The 15584-nt window shown below is 70.2% G+C and overlaps 1 protein-coding gene across 7 annotated transcripts in view; it reads right to left on the bottom strand.

The window, feature by feature from the left end:
* Positions 1–1953: 1953 nt before the first annotated feature.
* The window catches only part of MEGF6 (multiple EGF like domains 6), a 79345-nt gene continuing 65714 nt past the window's right edge, over positions 1954–15584 (bottom strand). For 5 of the 7 annotated variants that reach the window (XM_070077076.2, XM_051839687.3, XM_051839688.3 and 2 more), the window contains 25 exons: positions 15216–15383; positions 14977–15108; positions 14610–14738; positions 13279–13407; positions 12739–12873; positions 12528–12662; positions 11374–11499; positions 10918–11049; positions 10703–10831; positions 10473–10604; positions 9779–9907; positions 9551–9679; positions 8784–8912; positions 8500–8628; positions 7840–7968; positions 7539–7667; positions 7314–7445; positions 7049–7177; positions 6578–6706; positions 5713–5841; positions 5468–5596; positions 5134–5262; positions 4929–5057; positions 4578–4706; positions 1954–3171 (listed from right to left, as the gene is read on the bottom strand). In XM_070077076.2, the coding sequence (XP_069933177.2) occupies positions 3065–3171; positions 4578–4706; positions 4929–5057; positions 5134–5262; positions 5468–5596; positions 5713–5841; positions 6578–6706; positions 7049–7177; positions 7314–7445; positions 7539–7667; positions 7840–7968; positions 8500–8628; positions 8784–8912; positions 9551–9679; positions 9779–9907; positions 10473–10604; positions 10703–10831; positions 10918–11049; positions 11374–11499; positions 12528–12662; positions 12739–12873; positions 13279–13407; positions 14610–14738; positions 14977–15108; positions 15216–15383 (3263 nt within the window). In that variant the 3' untranslated portion in view covers positions 1954–3064. The remainder of the gene's footprint in view (positions 3172–4577; positions 4707–4928; positions 5058–5133; positions 5263–5467; positions 5597–5712; positions 5842–6577; positions 6707–7048; positions 7178–7313; positions 7446–7538; positions 7668–7839; positions 7969–8499; positions 8629–8783; positions 8913–9550; positions 9680–9778; positions 9908–10472; positions 10605–10702; positions 10832–10917; positions 11050–11373; positions 11500–12527; positions 12663–12738; positions 12874–13278; positions 13408–14609; positions 14739–14976; positions 15109–15215; positions 15384–15584) is intronic. The other 2 variants (XM_070077075.2, XM_051839689.3) reach the window with 2 other exon arrangements.

Below are 15584 nucleotides of genomic sequence, written 5' to 3'. Positions count from 1 at the left end.
GATGGTCTCTGTGTGTGGGGGGGTAATTCACGCGGAGGGCTTGTGCCTGGTGACCTCACAATCCCATCCTGCTCAGCGTGGCTTCAGGGTCAGCCGTCACTTCCGGCCACTCCTGAATGCTCTTGACCTGTCCTTGTCGCCTGCCCCCCTCTCCCACAGGCCGTGGGTGCTTTGCTCTCCTCGAGCGCCCCCTGGTGGCTATCCTAAGCGCACTGCCTGGGCCTCACATGGATCCCTGGCCCCTGACGCCGCAGCCACCGCTGGGGCCGAAGCCACAGCTCCCTGTCCCCGTCTCTGGCCTTCTCCGCGCCCCTCCTGGCTGCCACCTGCTCCTCTCCGGCTCTGCTGGTTGTGGACGTCAGCCCTCATCCATCTGGGACATCTAGAGTCTGATGAGGGACAGGTAGACAGGTGCACCTCGCCTCCGGTCCCTACAAACCACCATCGAGAGCGGGAAGTCGGTCCCTGCACCGCGTGCTGCCGGGAGCTGCGGCTGGGGCCCGTGGTGCCATCCGGTGCTGCCTCTGGCTGGCCGGTGCTGTGTCCGGGGACGACCGGCTGTTGCTGCTTTGTGTGTGTTCACTGGCCCTTCGGGATTTTCTAGAAATGACCCAGGCCCCAGGAGCAGCCAGGTCTCCCCTCCCCCGGAGACGGCCCACCTCCTGCTGCCTTCTTGGACCCAATGTGGGCTGGGGCCGAGCCCTGCCAAGTCTGGAGCCGTGGTGAGGGTGCACGGTTTGCACGTGCGTGCCAGGCCCCCCATTCTGCAAAGCCTCTGCCTCCCCCAGCTGCATCCTAACGGGAGCCTCGTGGGGCGGCGTTGCGTGGACAGACCTGAGCCCATTGGCTGCCCTGCCCACACCCAGAAAGTCTGCACCTGCTGTCCACGCCCTCTCCCAGCAGGTGGCACCCTGAGCAGGTGCCGAGCTCCATGGAACACCTTCTGCTGATTCTCTCTCTCTCTCGCGCACACACACACACACACACACACACACACACGGCCATGGCTGTCTTTGCGCTCAATTGGGCGCAGCCCCCACCGGGTTAGGCCGGCATTGGCTTTGACTTGTGATTTGGAGAGCACACATTTTAGGTGGCACCTGTGCGTGCCGGTCATGGGGCTGTAATTTCCTGTCCTTGCAGAAGGACCGAGCGCGTCCTGGGTTCGTGAGCTGGAGGGGGCCATGCTCCGTCCCTTCCAAGTGCCCGGGAGCGGGCGATGGGGCCCCGTGGGCGAGGCCACTGTTCGGACGTCCACCTCGCCAAGGTGCCTGCGAGGCTGCAGATGACAGCCCGGGAGCTGGGGTGCCTGCTGCCCACCAGGGAGCTCAGGTGTTGCTCTTGGCTGCCGGCCTGGTCTGGCTCAGCCCTGGCCATTTTGCGATCATTTGGGGAGTGAACCAGCGGCTGGAGGAGCTGTGTCTCTGCCTTCCAAGTAAAAAATGAAAACGAGAAAACGAAGTTCCTGGGACAGGATGCCCATGGCAGGCTCACCGAGCCTCAAGGTCAGGTGCAGCCCCTGGCCCAGCACCCGAGCAGGCGCCCAGTGGACTGGAGGTGCCCACTGGACTGCGGCCGCTTCCCACCTGTAGGATCTCCCATCCCCGCCCCGCGGTCTGTTTCTCCAAGTTCTCGCTACATAGTTGCTTTGTCTGCGGTTAATTCTATTCCCCCCTCCCATTTCCTGTCTAAAAATCACCAGTGGCTGGGCTCTCTCACTGGTCTTCAAGGGCGGAAATGATCATTTCTCAAAGGCCCCATTATTCTCTGTCTGCTGCACGCGAGGTTTACATGCATGTAAGTGCGCGTGCGCACGAAGCCACGTTAGGAATCCATGTGTCGTGTGAACGGAGGTTACAGCAGCTGGCTCATCCCGAGGTCTTGTTTGCTCAGCCTGTGGGTGCCAAAAGTGTTGGAAACCACCAGCTACAATGTGTCTCAGCCTCAAGTATCTCTCATTGTCCCAGGAATTTTTTTATTTATTTATTTTTTTTGAGACAGCTCCCATCTGCTGGTTCACACTCCACTTGCCCACAGTGGCCAGGGCGCGGGGGCTGGGAGCCAGCACCCAGGTCTCCTGCCTGCGTGGCAGGAACTGTCATGTGGAGCTGACTCGAACCCAGGCCCTCAGTGTGGGAAGTGGGCGTCCCCACCACAAATGCCCGCCCCTGTGAGCCCTGAGCGCCTGTGGTTGGTGCGGGTGTGCGGGCAGGGGTGGGGCTCCGACCCCAGCCTCCCTGAGCCCGTTCACCGCCGAGACTTGGCCGCGTCTCACTGCTGTCGCACGCCACCTTGGTGACTGTCTACATGGACCCGCGCTACGCTTGCGTCTCTCCCGGCTGCCGGCCTCCCCGGGACAAGGCATGCTTCTCCCGGAAGCTCTGGTTAAGCCTCCGTCCGTGTCCTGTCTGTGGAGCGACGCCCCTCTGGCCACACCCACAGCCGCCTCGCGCACGAGCAGGACGAACCTAGCACCAGAATCAGCAGGAAAAGCCGGCTCCTCCCGGGTGGGGTTCACCGGGCAACGCCTGGCCCCTTGGACTGACTGGCTTTGCAGAGATGGGGGCTGGGCAGGACACAAAGTCCCCCAGGGACGTGGCCGAGGCTGGGGTGTGGCGGGGCCGAGGTCCGCCCTGCCCCCTGCCCCTGCCGGGCCTGGAGCCCCCGCTGTGAGGACGTCTTACCGCGCGGCCTCCCCCGTTGGCTCCGGACCCCAGCAGGGGCCCGCACAGAGCAGCACACACAGGCACCAAAGCCACCACTCCTTTAAGTCGCCGGGTTTGCTACAGTACCTGAGCCGGCCCTGCAGGGGCGGCGGGCTGCAGGGGCAGAAAAATCTTTACATAAATACGGGCCAGGTGGACGGGGCCACAGACGTCCAGGGCCTAGCACCAGAGGAACCCGCTCTCAGTCCCAGCCAGGGCCGTGCAGCCCGAGGCCCAGCGGGGCTCCAGAGCCGGGCCGGGCAGGGCCTCTCCTCCCGGCCGCACGAGCGGCTGCACAGCTGTCCACGGTCCGCCCACGCCCTGCGCAGACAGGGGCACGCGGGGTCCCTCCTCAGTTGTCACCAAAGGCTGGGGCCCTGCGGGGTGGGGCCGCCTCTGGGTTGGTGCTTTGAGGTTCCACCGCTGGGCCTGGGCGTGGCTCTGCTGGAGGCTGGCGGTGTGGCCTCTGGGGAGGAGGAGGAAGGCGGTCAGCCCCGGGGAAGCTGGGAGCCCCCCAAACGTCACCCCCACCTCGCTCAGCCCACCGCTCAGCCCACTCAGGGGGCAGCAACCGGCCCCCGCCCAGCTCACTCCCAGCCCTTCCCTGAAGTCCACACCCTGGATGGGCCAGAGCCACCTGTGCGTCCTCCAGGCTTGGCCACGAGGCCACCCTCCTGGCCAGTCTGGGGGACAGACACCCCCCACCCCTCACCTAGGCCCCGGCTGCGGCCTGGAGCGCAGTACCACATGTGGCCACTAGATGCCGCCATGGACAGTGGCATGTCCAGAATGCGCCCACAGCTGTTGCAGGCCCTCCCCACCCTGCTGGCTCCTGCCCTCCCAGCTCCCTCCACCAAAAGCCTCCCCAGCCCCTGCGTCAGGGGACACCAGGGGGCCTGGGCTGGCGGCGGTGCATGGGAGGCACAGCCTGGCAGACCTCGGGGCTCAGGGGCCGCCTTGTGTGTGTTGCACGTGGGTGCAGGCACACGCACTGCGGCATATGTGTTGCTGGAGCATGTGCACACGCATGCACACGGACGCACAGAGGGTGCCGGGACACACGCACACAAATGCACGGGCTAACACGCACAGGCTGACGAACACATGGTGTCCACATGCATGGGCACGGACACGGGTACACACACACTGGGCAGCACAGGTGCACACGCACACAGCACACACACAGGTGCACACGCGCACACGCAGGTGCACACACACACACTGGGCAGCACAGGTGCACACGCACACACACAGGTGCACACAGCACATGCACAGGTGCACACACACACAGCACACGCACACTGGGCAGCACAGGTGCACATGCACACAGCACACGCACACACACAGGTGCACACGCACACACGCAGGTGCACACGCACACAGCACATGCACACTGGGCAGCACAGGTGCACACACAGGTGCACACACACAGCACACACACAGGTGCACACGCACACAGCACACGCACACTGGGCAGCACAGGTGCACACACACAGGTGCACACACACAGCACACAGCACACACACAGGTGCACACGCACACACTGGGCACACACACAGGTGCACACGCACACAGCACATGCACACTGGGCAGCACAGGTGCACACACACAGCACACACACAGGTGCACACGCACACACTGGGCACACACACAGGTGCACACGCACACACTGGGCACACACACAGGTGCACACAGGGTGAGAGGACAGTCTGGAGGCTCCCCCTGCAGCTCCCCGCCCACCCCGCCCCTGGGCACCAGGCAGGGGCAGCCTGGCCCAGCCGTCTCTGCTGTGCGGGTCAGGGGACGGTGTCTGGCCGGAAGTGGGTCTGGGGGACACAGGGCCCTCCCACCCTCCCCGGGAGCCTGACTCACCTTCCCGGCACGTGGGCCCTGTGTCGCCGTCCACGCAGTGGCACCGCCCGCTGATGGGGTCGCACTCAGCCCCGCCCCCGCAGTCACAGCGCAGGGCACAGCCGGGCCCAAAACGGCCCCTTGCGCAGTCTGCAGCGGCGGGAAGCGAGAGAGGCCCGAGCCCTGCGTGACCGCCTGCGGCCCGCCCGGCCCTGCACGGGGTCAGGGCTGAGGCCTCCCCAGCCCAGCGGGGCCCCCAGGACTGCGGGCAGCTGAGGGCAGGCCTGGCTGGCACACCGGGCTCCACCGACAGGACCCGCAGTTGCCACAGAGGGGCCACCCAACCCCCGTCCGGGGCAGGACCCGACTCACCCCGGTCACAGGTGGCTCCCGTGCGCCCCGGTGGGCAGAGGCAGAGGCCGGTGGCGGGGTGGCAGGGGGCACCCCCGGCACAGTCGCACTGCTGCCGGCAGCCCTCTCCAAAGGAGCCTGGCTCGCACCCTGGGCGGGGACAGCGAGTTCAGCGTCTCCCCGCTCCTGCGCCCGGACTGGACAGGCGGGGCCACAGAGCACTCACCCCTCTCACAGAGCTGGCCGCGGGAGCCGGCGGGGCACAGGCACTGGCCACTGACGGGGTCGCAGGCGGCTCCGTGATGACATCCACAGACCCCCTGGCAGCCAGCCCCATGGAAGCCGGGGGGACAGGCTGCGGGGGGACCCTGGTCAGAGCTTCCAGGGTGCCGGGTGAGGGAGGACCCTTCCGCCCGGGCCGAGAGAAGCCCCTCCTGTCTGTCCCTTCTCCTCCCCCGGCCCTGGCTCCTGCCCGGCTCCACAAACAGCGGCTCAGAAAGCGGCCATGACCGCCACAGGCTCAGGTCAGCGCCGACCACCCGCGGGGCCCCAGGACTCACCGTGCTCGCAGGCCTGGCCGTAGAAGCCAGGGCCACAGCGGCAGGCGCCCGTGGTGGGCTCGCAGGTGCCGTTGTTCCGACAGGTGCACTCCAGGCGGCAGGCAGCGCCATAGCGCCCCGGGGGGCAGGCTGGGGGCAGGACGGACAGGCAGGACAGTCCCTCGGGCACCGGCCTGAGCAGGGGCCCCGCGGCCTGGCCCAGCCCCACCACAGCCCCGCAGTGCAGCCGGGACATGGGCACTCACCCAGCTCACAGTGCAGCCCTGTCCAGCCCAGGCCACAGGAGCAGCGGCCGTCGGCGGGGTGGCACAGGCCCCCATTTCTGCAGGCGCACTGGTGCTCACAGCCCACGCCAAACCGGTTCTGGGGGCAGTCTGGGGGGCAGAAGCAGGCACTGCCAGGGGCTCTGGCCGAGGACCCGCCCTGCAAGTGACCCCACCCACCCAGCACACACAGACAGGGAGTGACGCCACTCCATCCATCCTCTCCCAGATGCCCGGCTGGGTCTAGGGACTGCGGGTGACTGGTGATAAAGGGGCCAAGGGCTGCGGGCATCTGCCTGGCTGCTGGGCAGGGGATCAGGGCAGGCTTCCTGGAGGCAGTGGCACCCTGCACACAGGTCCCCGGGGAGCAACGCCCAGACTCCGGGCTGAGGGGCAGCGTGGCAGGCGGGCTGCGGACCTGGAGGCTGTGCCGTGGCTGGCGGGGGCCTGGAGTCCTCCAGCTCCTGGGCCTGTGCTGCCCAGACTCAAGGAGCCCCAGAGGCTGAGAAGGTGGGGTGCACGGGGAGCCCCTCGATGAAGACTCTGAGGGGCAAGAGGCCCCGGGGGGAAGCTTGCGGCCGCCACCATCACAGGGACACAGAGGGGCATGCGGAGGCCACGTGGTTGGTGGAGACAGGGCTTGAGGGGGCCTGTGCCCACCACTCCCCCAGCAGGCCAGCACGGTCAGCACAGCAGGGGGGCTGGTCCCCTCCTCCTCCCAAAGGCCACGTGGGGAACCCACCCCACGGCAGCCGTGGGTGTGAGCGGAGCACATGGCGCCCGGGTCTCGCCCACGCTCATTGAGTGACTGTGATGCCCACGTGCCTGTCCCAGAGCGGTCACTCACCCTGCTCGCAGTGGACGCCAGCCCTCCCTGGGGGGCAGACGCAGGCGCCGGTCACAGGGTCACAGGCCGCACCCGGCCCACACTGGCACACGTGGGCACAGCTGGGACCCCAGCGGCCTTGGGGACACGCTGCAGGGAGGCAGCCAGTGAGGCCGGCCCCAGCCAGGTCCTGTAGGCGGCCTCCCCCTCTCTCTGCCTCGGCAGCGCCCGGGACAGGCCAGGACAGCCAGTGTGCCCTCCCGCCCAAGTCTCCCTCCACCGCAGGCCCTGCAGGCTCCCGGATCCCCACCCCACGCAGCCAACTCTGCTGGTGCCGCAGCTACAGTGGGTATTTGTGTCCACTGTGGCCGCCCGGCTGGCCTGGGGCAGAGCTGGCTGGTCGGGGCAGTGGGGTCCCACGGATGCCCCCTTGGCCAGGCCCAGCTAGGAGAAGCTGGGAGGGAAGGGGCTGCCCTGGGCCCGGGTACTCACTGAGGCTGCAGTCCGTGCCCAGGAACCCGGGGGGGCAGAGGCAGGCCCCCGTGGCCGCATCGCATGAGCCCCCGTTCAGGCACCCACAGAGCTGCGTGCAGCCCGGTCCGTAGCGCCCGGGCGGGCATCCTGCAGGGAGAGGCCTGCTGCCAGGGCTGCAAGCAGCAGCCGTGCCCCCGCCAGCACCCCAAACCCAACACGGCCGCGCCTCCGGCCCCAGACCACGGCCCTCCCAGGCCACGGGAGAGTCCCCCAACCCGCTCACGGTGCTGGCAGCTGGGGCCGTGGTAGCCAGCGGTGCAGGTGCAGGCCCCCGTGGCCGGGTGGCAGGCCTGGTTCTCTCCGGGACACTGGCACGTGTGCCGGCAGTCCTCCCCAAAGGTGCCGGAAGTGCAGGCTGCCAGAGGCAGGGAGGGGTCTGTGCTGGCTCAGGCCCGCGGGGAGCAGCCTCCCAGGAGCGCCCCGTCCGGTCCCCCGGGGGTGAGCCTACCCCGCTCGCAGCCAGGGCCGGTGACACCAGGTGGACAGCGACACTCCCCGGTGACATGGTGGCAGGCGGCACCCGGCGGGCAGCGGCAGCGCTGGGCACAGGCCACTCCGAACCAGCCTCTGGCGCAGGCTGCAGGAGGGACACGGGCTGGGGCGGCTCCCTGGGGTCCAGGGGAGGGCAGTGCTCGGGCCAGCCCAGGCCCGAGCGGCCAGAGTGCAGGACCCACAGCCCCTCCCCCGCCCGGGCTGCCATCTGTCCCCCTGTCCGTCCCCGCAGGCAGCTGAGCCAGGGCCACGCTCACCGTCCTCACACCGCGGGCCCCGCCACCCTGGGGGGCAGCGGCAGGTCCCCGTGACGTGGTGGCACGTGGCCCCCCGCCGACAGGTGCAGTGCTCCTCACAGCGAACCCCAAACGTGCCCTCGGCGCAGGCTGTGGTGGAGACAGGCGGGGCCTGAATGCGGCGGCCCACGGACCCCACGGGTGGCAGGGCCATGGGGAGATGGCCCCTGGGCAGCCAGGCTGGGGAGCTGCCGGGCCGGCCAGAGAACCCAGGCCTTGGCCCAGCCTCCTCCAGTTCCGGCCACTGCCCCAGGGGCTGGCGGGCTGAGGACGGCCCAGGCCCAGCAAGCCCTGAAGCGTTCGATGCCGGCCGAGTGGCCAGGGCCCTGCAGACGCAGAGACCATTAGTGCACCGCTCCCCCGGGCAGGGCCCCGGCCAGCATAAGCCTCAGGACCAAGTGGGCAGGGGGTTCTGCAGCCAGGATATGGGCACTGCTCCCCCCAACATCTGGGCCCCCGCTCCCAAGGGCCGGGCCAGGGGCCCCACAAGCACAGCTCCCCCAGGGCCAAGCACCCATCGGGCTGCTCCTGGCCAGCTCAGCCAGCACCCGGAGGGAGGCGGGGCCGGCTCCTGACCACCCAGTGAGCCCCCAGCCGTGCCCTCCGTCCCCGCCCACTCACGGCTCTGGCATTGGTGCCCGGTCCAGCCAGCAGGGCAGAGGCAGTGGCCTGTGATCCGGTCACAGAGGCCCCCGTTCAGGCAGCTACAGCTGTGCCGGCAGCCGGCTCCGAAGTGGCCCGGGAGGCACTCTGCAGGGCGGGCACCGGGGTGAGCGCCAGTCCCCCAGGTCAGGGCTGTGTCCACGGGACGCAGGAGCCCCCAGTCCCCGCCTCCGGCACCAGGGCCCTCAGTTCCCACGTCCCGGGGGCCAGGCCCAGGGCACCCCCACCTCTGCCACCCTCACCGTTCTCACAGGCAGGGCCGGCCCAGCCCTCGGGGCAGGTGCAGTGGCCTGAGGCAGGGTCACAGCTCCCTCCATTCTGGCAAAGGCAGGCCTGTCCACAGTTCTCACCGTACAGGCCGGCGGGGCAGGCTGGGGCAGGAGGAGAGTGGAGCAGCCTGCAGGTGTGACCCGTGGGGTCCCCACGGGCGGCCACAGGCGCCCGCCCCCCCTCCGACGCCCAACTCAGGCGTGGGGTCAGGCAGCGTGTTCGGGGGCTGCCTCGGAGACAAGCAGCGCCACCCAGCTGCAGGGCACGTGCCGCCGGGCGCCGCCCTCCGTTCCAGGCACTGTCCCTCCCTCCTCCAGGATCCAGGATTCCCCGGGCACGGAGAGGCCCCGGCCCTTCCTGACTGCTGCCCCAAGGGAGGCCGGCCCTGCGCTCCTGGGCGGGCAGGCCCCATCCAGCCGGGGGCACAGCGGCACTGCCCGTGGACGGGGTCACAGGAGGCCCCGTTGAAGCAGGCACAGGCTTGGCTGCAGTTATGCCCGTAGGTGAAGGCTGGGCAGGCTGCGGGTGGGGACAGTGGTCAGGGGCTGCGGGAAGTGACCCCAGGGCAGGTCTGCCAGGGTTCCCGGGCCGCTGCGGCCAGTCAGTCCACCCTCCCGTGGTGACCGACTCGGCAGAGCAGCCCTGCAGAGGGACAGGGGCCCTCAAGCGAGCAGCATCCTTGGGGCGGCTGCCCGCACCCTCCCGGCAGCACCCGGGGCGGGGCAGGGACCTCACGCACTCTGGGTGCAGCGGGGGCCCCGCCGGCCTGCGGGGCAGGCGCAGAGGCCGCTCACGGGGTCGCAGGGGGCTCCAGCGGTGCAGTTGCAAGGCTTGCGGCAATCCAGCCCGAAGAAGCCAGGCGGGCAGGCTGCAGCAGAGAGGCAGCCGTGGGCGCCCAGAGGTCCCGGGACCCTGCCCCCCAGGTGAGGCCCCACCCCCGGGCCAAGCCCGCCCGCACCCCACTCACCACGCTCGCAGAAGCTCCCCCTCCAGCCAGGCTGGCAGGTGCAGGCCCCGCTGACGTGGTCGCAGGCTGCCCCGTGCTCACACCGGCACCGCTGCCCACAGCCGGGCCCGAAGGAGCCCTGGGGACACCCTGAGGCGCAGCACAGCCCGGGCCCATCAGCCAGGGCACCGAGAGCCTGCCCGGGCCTGCCCCGGCCTCACAGCCTCTCCCAGCCAGGGCCCAGGACTTGAGGACAGGACCTGGCTCTCGAAACAGCTCCTCCCTACCTGCAGGGGGCCTGGATTCACCCCCCCACGCCTCCTCTCCCCAGCTAGGAGCCCCTCTTACCACCTCTGGGGCCTAGACTCCCCCCACGCCTCCTCTCCCAGCTAGGAGCCCCTCTTACCACCTCTGGGGCCCAGGACCTCCCCCAGGGTGACCCCAGCCCCTCTCTCAACTAACTCGGCCTTGGGAGACACAGGCCGGGGTCTGGGGTCTAAACTGCCACCTAACCCCTCCCCAAGGGAGCGGGACAGGGCCCCGCCCCTCCGAGCCTGCTAACCCAGGTGCGTCTTACATTAGACACAGGTAGACGGGAGGAGGTCTGACCTAGGCTGTGGGGGAAGCCCGGGTTGGGACAGGAAGGCAGGGTCCAGGCAGGTGCGCAGGCCTGTGCACACCTCCGGGGCACACCTAGGGCGGGGCTGGGACTCACGCTGCTCGCACTGCAGGCCCACGTAGCCGGCCTCGCACAGGCACCGGCCGCTGACGGTGTCGCAGCTCACGTGGCTGGCGCTGCAGTTGCAGGCGTGGCTGCAGTCCGGCCCCCAGTGCCCGCTGGCACAGGCTGCAAGAGAGCCCGGGGCACCGTGGGACACAGAACCAGGGCAGAGCAGGCTCCCCAGAGGGGCGGGACGGCCGGACAAAGCCGGGCCAGGGCCCTACCTCGCTCGCAGCTGCGGCCAGTCCAGCCAGGGGCACAGCTGCAGTGGCCGGTGGCCGGGTGGCAGTGGCCGTCGTTGGCACAAGAGCACCTCGCCTGGCAGCCGGCCCCAAACCAGCCTGCTGGGCACGCTGTGGCAGCGGAGGGAGGTGAGCGTGGGGGCCCGGCCACCCACGGCCACAGGCTCGGCGCGAGGGCGGGCTCCGGCTGCACTCACCGTCCTGACAGCGGCTGCCGACGAAGCCGGGCTGGCACAGGCAGGCTCCGGTCTCAGGGTCGCAGCTGGCACCGTGCTCGCACGGGGGGCAGATCTGCTGGCAGCCAAGTCCCCAGCGACCCTCGGGACAATCTAGTGTCCCGCCCCAGGCCCGGTCACAGCGGGAAATGTGTGCCTGGCACAGATCCGGCCCTCTGTGCCCTGCTCCCCTCTAAGCCGGCCCAGGGAGGGGAGGCTGGGTCATCGCAGCCGCAGGCCCCACCCACGGGACGGGAGCCCAGCCCCAGGTGGGATGGGGGCCACGCAGTGAGCAGGCCGCTCTGGGCTCTGAGCCACTGCCAGGGCCCTGGGTCAGCAGAGCTAGGGCAAGGGGCTCCCGGAGACAGCGATCCCCAGACATGATCCAGGCTGGGGTTCCCAGACGCGGAGGTGGGGGCGGGATTACCTGTCACTCACCTGCCCCACAGTCCTCTCCAGCCTTCCCCGGCGGACACTGGCACTGCCCCGTGACTGGGTGGCACGGGGCCCCCCCACAGGAGCAGGAGCCTGAGCAGTTCCCACCAAAGGTCCCCGCCGGGCACTCTGCGGGGGGCAGGAAGGGTCAGCTGCCCAGTGGGGTTGCCCAGCCCGAGCCTTCCCTCCCCCTCCCTGGGGGCTCCAGCCACCGTGCCCTACCCAGGCCCATGCTCAGCTCGAGTTCCATGGGCCTGCTGAGCACAGAGGGGCCGGCAGGGGTCTCAGGACTGTGCAGGGGAGGGGGAGAGTGGTCTTGGGTACCTTGCGGGGGCAGGGCAAGGGCAAGGCTGACTGGCAGAGCAGAGGCCTCCAGGACCCTGGAGAGCTCCCGGGAGCAGGCAGCCGCTCCGCCCTCCTTCCTGGCTGTGGTTCCCCGACCCCGACCCCCACCCACCGCAGTGCCTCTGCTGCTCGAGTCACCTGGTGCCCGTCCGGTCCCTCCCATCCCTCCTCCCAGGGTCTGCCCACCCCACCGTCCCCGGCTGTGGCCTCTCCTGGCAGGATGGGAGCCGGGGTGGGGGTCAGAGTGAGCCCAGAGCGCTCTCACACAGGGGCCGGGGCCCCACACACCCAGCCGGTCACTGTGGCGTGAGCAGGAGCCCAGGAGCCAGGCGTCCTGCGGAAGGGGCTGCTGTGGGGCCTCAGGAGCCCCCGCAGGCGCTGCAGGGCCTGCCCCAGCTGCTCCCGGGGCCTGGCAGAGCCCTGGGTGCTGCAGCCCTGAGCAGCCATCCCTGGGCCTGCCTCGGGGGAGCCAGGCCTCCCAGGGACACTCAGGGGATGACGTCGTGGCCCACTCCTGCCGGGTCTCGAGGGCCGGCCGCAGCACTCACGTGAAGGGTGCCCACTGCTGTCCCCCACTACCCCAGCCCGGCCTCTCTTCTCCCCCACTCGGCCACGAAGCAGCCCCTGCCCGGCCTCCAGCCCGAGCTCGCCTGTGAGCCTCCGTGGGTGACTGACTGCGAAGGCGCCCGCCCCTTCTCTGGGCTGCACCCTTGAAGGGCCAGACTGGTGGCTACACGGCACCGGCAGAGGAAGGGGCCACGTGCCAGCCAGGCCCCTCCCACAACGCAGGGAGCCCCGGGGCCAGCCCTCACCTTGGCCACAGTCCTCCCCGTGGTAGCCAGGGGGACACTGCGTCCGACACTCGCCGCTCACAGGGTCACAGGCCACGCCCGGAGGGCAGGTGCACACCTGCCGGCACCCCGGCCCAAAAGAGCCCGGCTCGCACTCTGCAGGTGGAGAGGGGCGGCCGGGTGGGTTCTGCGGCCCCGGGCGCCCCCGCCGCAGCCCCACGCCTCCACTCACCTGCCTGGCACCGCTCGCCCCGGAAGCCGGCCTTGCAGGAGCAGCTGCCGTCCCGGGGGTCGCAGGACTGCGTGTGGCGCTGCTCGCACTGGCACTCCTCGGAGCAGCCGGGCCCGAAGGCCCAGGGCGGACAGGCTGCGTGCGCCACAGAGCCATGAGCGGCGCCCACCCCTCGGGCCCTGCCTCCCCTCCCCGGCACGTTCCGGGTCCGCGGCCCCTCCTCTGGAGCGCCCACTTGACACAGAATCGAGGTCCCAGGGCTTGCTCCGGGTGCTGCCACTTCCCAGCTGGGAGCAGCTCGAGCCCCAGCCTCCCCCTCCCTCGGAAGAGCCCTCCAAACCCCAGGCCTCGCAGCCTCACTGCCAGGAGTGACCACGATCAAAGCGAGCCCTGCACCCCTGGAGGTCTCCCAGCTGTCCCGGGGGCCGGTGTGGCTGCAGCAGAGGGGTTGCCACTTGGAACCTGCAGAGCTGGGCTGGCACCAGCCCCCGCCCCAGCTGGAGGCCTCGTCCCATCCTCGGCAGGGCCAGCGGGACTCACCGAGGTGGCAGAAGCGGCCATAGAGCCCCGGCTCGCAGAGGCAGGCCCCATGGAGGCGGTGGCACCGGCCCCGGTTGGCACAGTGGCATTTCTTGCGACAGTGCTTGCCGTAGAAGCCCTTGGGGCAGCCTGGGGGAGAGGGAGCCTGTGAGCACCCGGGGGGCCGGGACCCCCCTTCACAAAGGCCCCACTGAGAAGACGCTTGGGGGCACCAGGGCCCAGCCGGGGCGAGGGACGGGGTCCCGGATGTGGCCGACCACCGCAGCCCCACCGGGCCGCGTCCTCAGCTCTCCACGGAGACCCACGAAGCTCCCATCCACTCTCCCCAGCGCCGCCCTGACCTCCGCCCGCAGCGGTCACCACGCCCGATCTCCAGTCCTCGTGCCCCCACCTGGCCAGGCTCCCGGCCCGAGCCTCGGGAGGCCCTGGGCTGGGAAGGGGCTCCGGCTCTCCTGGCCCACACCCGTCCTACAGTGGGGCTCGGGGGTTGAATGGGAGAGTCTGGGTCCCAGCCCCAGGACCTCGAGACAAGCTCGCCTGTATCACCAGGCGGCCACTGCGCCCATCAGTGAGGCGGGCTGGGGGTGCGGCCGGCAGAGGACAGGGCGCGGAGGAGACACCAGGCCTCCGGACAGGCTCTGCTGACCACTGCCCTTGGACACAGCGGCTGTGTTCTGTGGCCACATGGCAGACAGCTCTGACCCTGACCCCTGAACTCGGACTCAGCAGCGCCGCCCAGTCACATAGGATGCAGCCACCGCCCATCGCAATCCCCGCCCACAAATCCCCGCCAGTCCCACACAGCTCCCCTTGAATGCTCCCAGGGCCGGGGAGCTCACTACCTCACCAAGGGGCCATTCCAAATGAGCTTCACCCCTACCCTAGGTGGGCCCTGGGAGGATGAGAAACAGTGAGAGGCCCCTGCCTCTCCCCACTAGGGCCTCGCTCCCTCTCAGACACGACCCAAGGCCTCCCACACAGGACCAGGAGAGCAGGGGCCAGGAGGGCGGGTGAGGCGGGCAGGGGTGAGGTGGGCTGGGGGCCAGGAGGGAGGGTACAGGAGGGAGGGCAGTGGTGAAGACAGAGGGGTGAGGGGGGCCTGGGTGAGGACTGAGGTGAGGTAGGAGGGATGGGGCAGGTTGGGGGCCAGGAAGGCAGTGGCAAAGAGGGAGGGGTGAGGGGGCCCAGATGAGGAAGGAGGGGTGAGGAGGGAGGGGTGAGGAGGGAGGGGCGAGGCGTGAGGGGCAGGAGGCAGGGAGTCTGAACCAAGCTTGCCGCTGCTCTCCCTGCTCCGCCCACCCAGACCCCCAGCACAGCAGGGGCCCACGCACCGTCCTCGCAGTGGGCTCCGCTGACCCCCGGCGGGCAGCGGCAGGCGCCCGTCACGGGGTCGCAGGTCCCACCGTTGTGGCAGCTGCAGGAGGAGCTGCAGTTCTTCCCGAACGTTCCCGGAGGACAAGCTGGGGGCGGCCAGGCACAGGTCAGCGGGCAGCAGGACAGGGGCCCACGCCCCACCCCTCGGAGACACCCCGCCCCCGGAGGGAGGGCCACCCCGGCCTTGAGAGGGTCCCGGTGAGCCCAGCCCCGCCCCGCCCCGCCCCGCCCCGGCCTTGGGAGGGTCCCGCCCCGCCCCGCCCCGCCCCGGCCTTGGGAGGGTCCCGCCCCGCCCGCCCGCAGCCCGCCCGCCCGCAGCCTCACTCTCGTTGCAGACCAGCCCGGTCCAGCCCTCGGGGCAGTCGCAGCCGCGCAGGCCCGGGAGGCAGGTGGCCCCGTGGCTGCAGTCCTCGCAGGTCAAGCTGCAGTCGGGGCCGAAGGAGTCGCCCAGGCAGACTGGGGGCAGATGGCGTGGGGCTCAGGAGCGGGCCGGGCCCAGGAGGCCGCCGGCGGGCAGGGCGGGCAGGGCGGGCTGGCCCGGACCGTCACAGGCGGCCACTCACCGAACTTCTCGGCGAGGGTGTGCTCGCCCCGCAGCTCGGCCTCCTCCTCGGCGCCCGCGTAGTCGTCTTGGAACAGCTGCAGCAGCTCGTCCGCCAGCCCCGCGACGTGGGGCAGGGGCCGCACCAAGGGCAGCCGGCCGTCCAGGTCCAGCCCGGGCTCCTCCAGGGCTGGGGAGGGGCACAGAGGCCCTGAGCCGGCCACCAGCTCCCCGCCCAGGCTGGAGGTGGCCCGGCCCCCACGGCCCTCACCCACCCCCACCTCCCGCCTCCTCGGCCCACACCCAGGGACTCCCCCCGCCCCCCCCGCTGACCCCACTCAGAACGGAGAAAGCTCCAGGCCCTGGGCTGACTCCCGCCCCACCCCACGGC

Source organism: Oryctolagus cuniculus, chromosome 7 (genome assembly GCF_051225735.1).
Source record: "Oryctolagus cuniculus isolate XC-2025 breed Fujian yellow rabbit chromosome 7, ASM5122573v1, whole genome shotgun sequence".
NCBI lineage: Eukaryota > Metazoa > Chordata > Mammalia > Lagomorpha > Leporidae > Oryctolagus > Oryctolagus cuniculus.
Note: the sequence above shows the minus strand (reverse complement) of the source record. Positions and strands in the feature narration are given on the sequence as shown.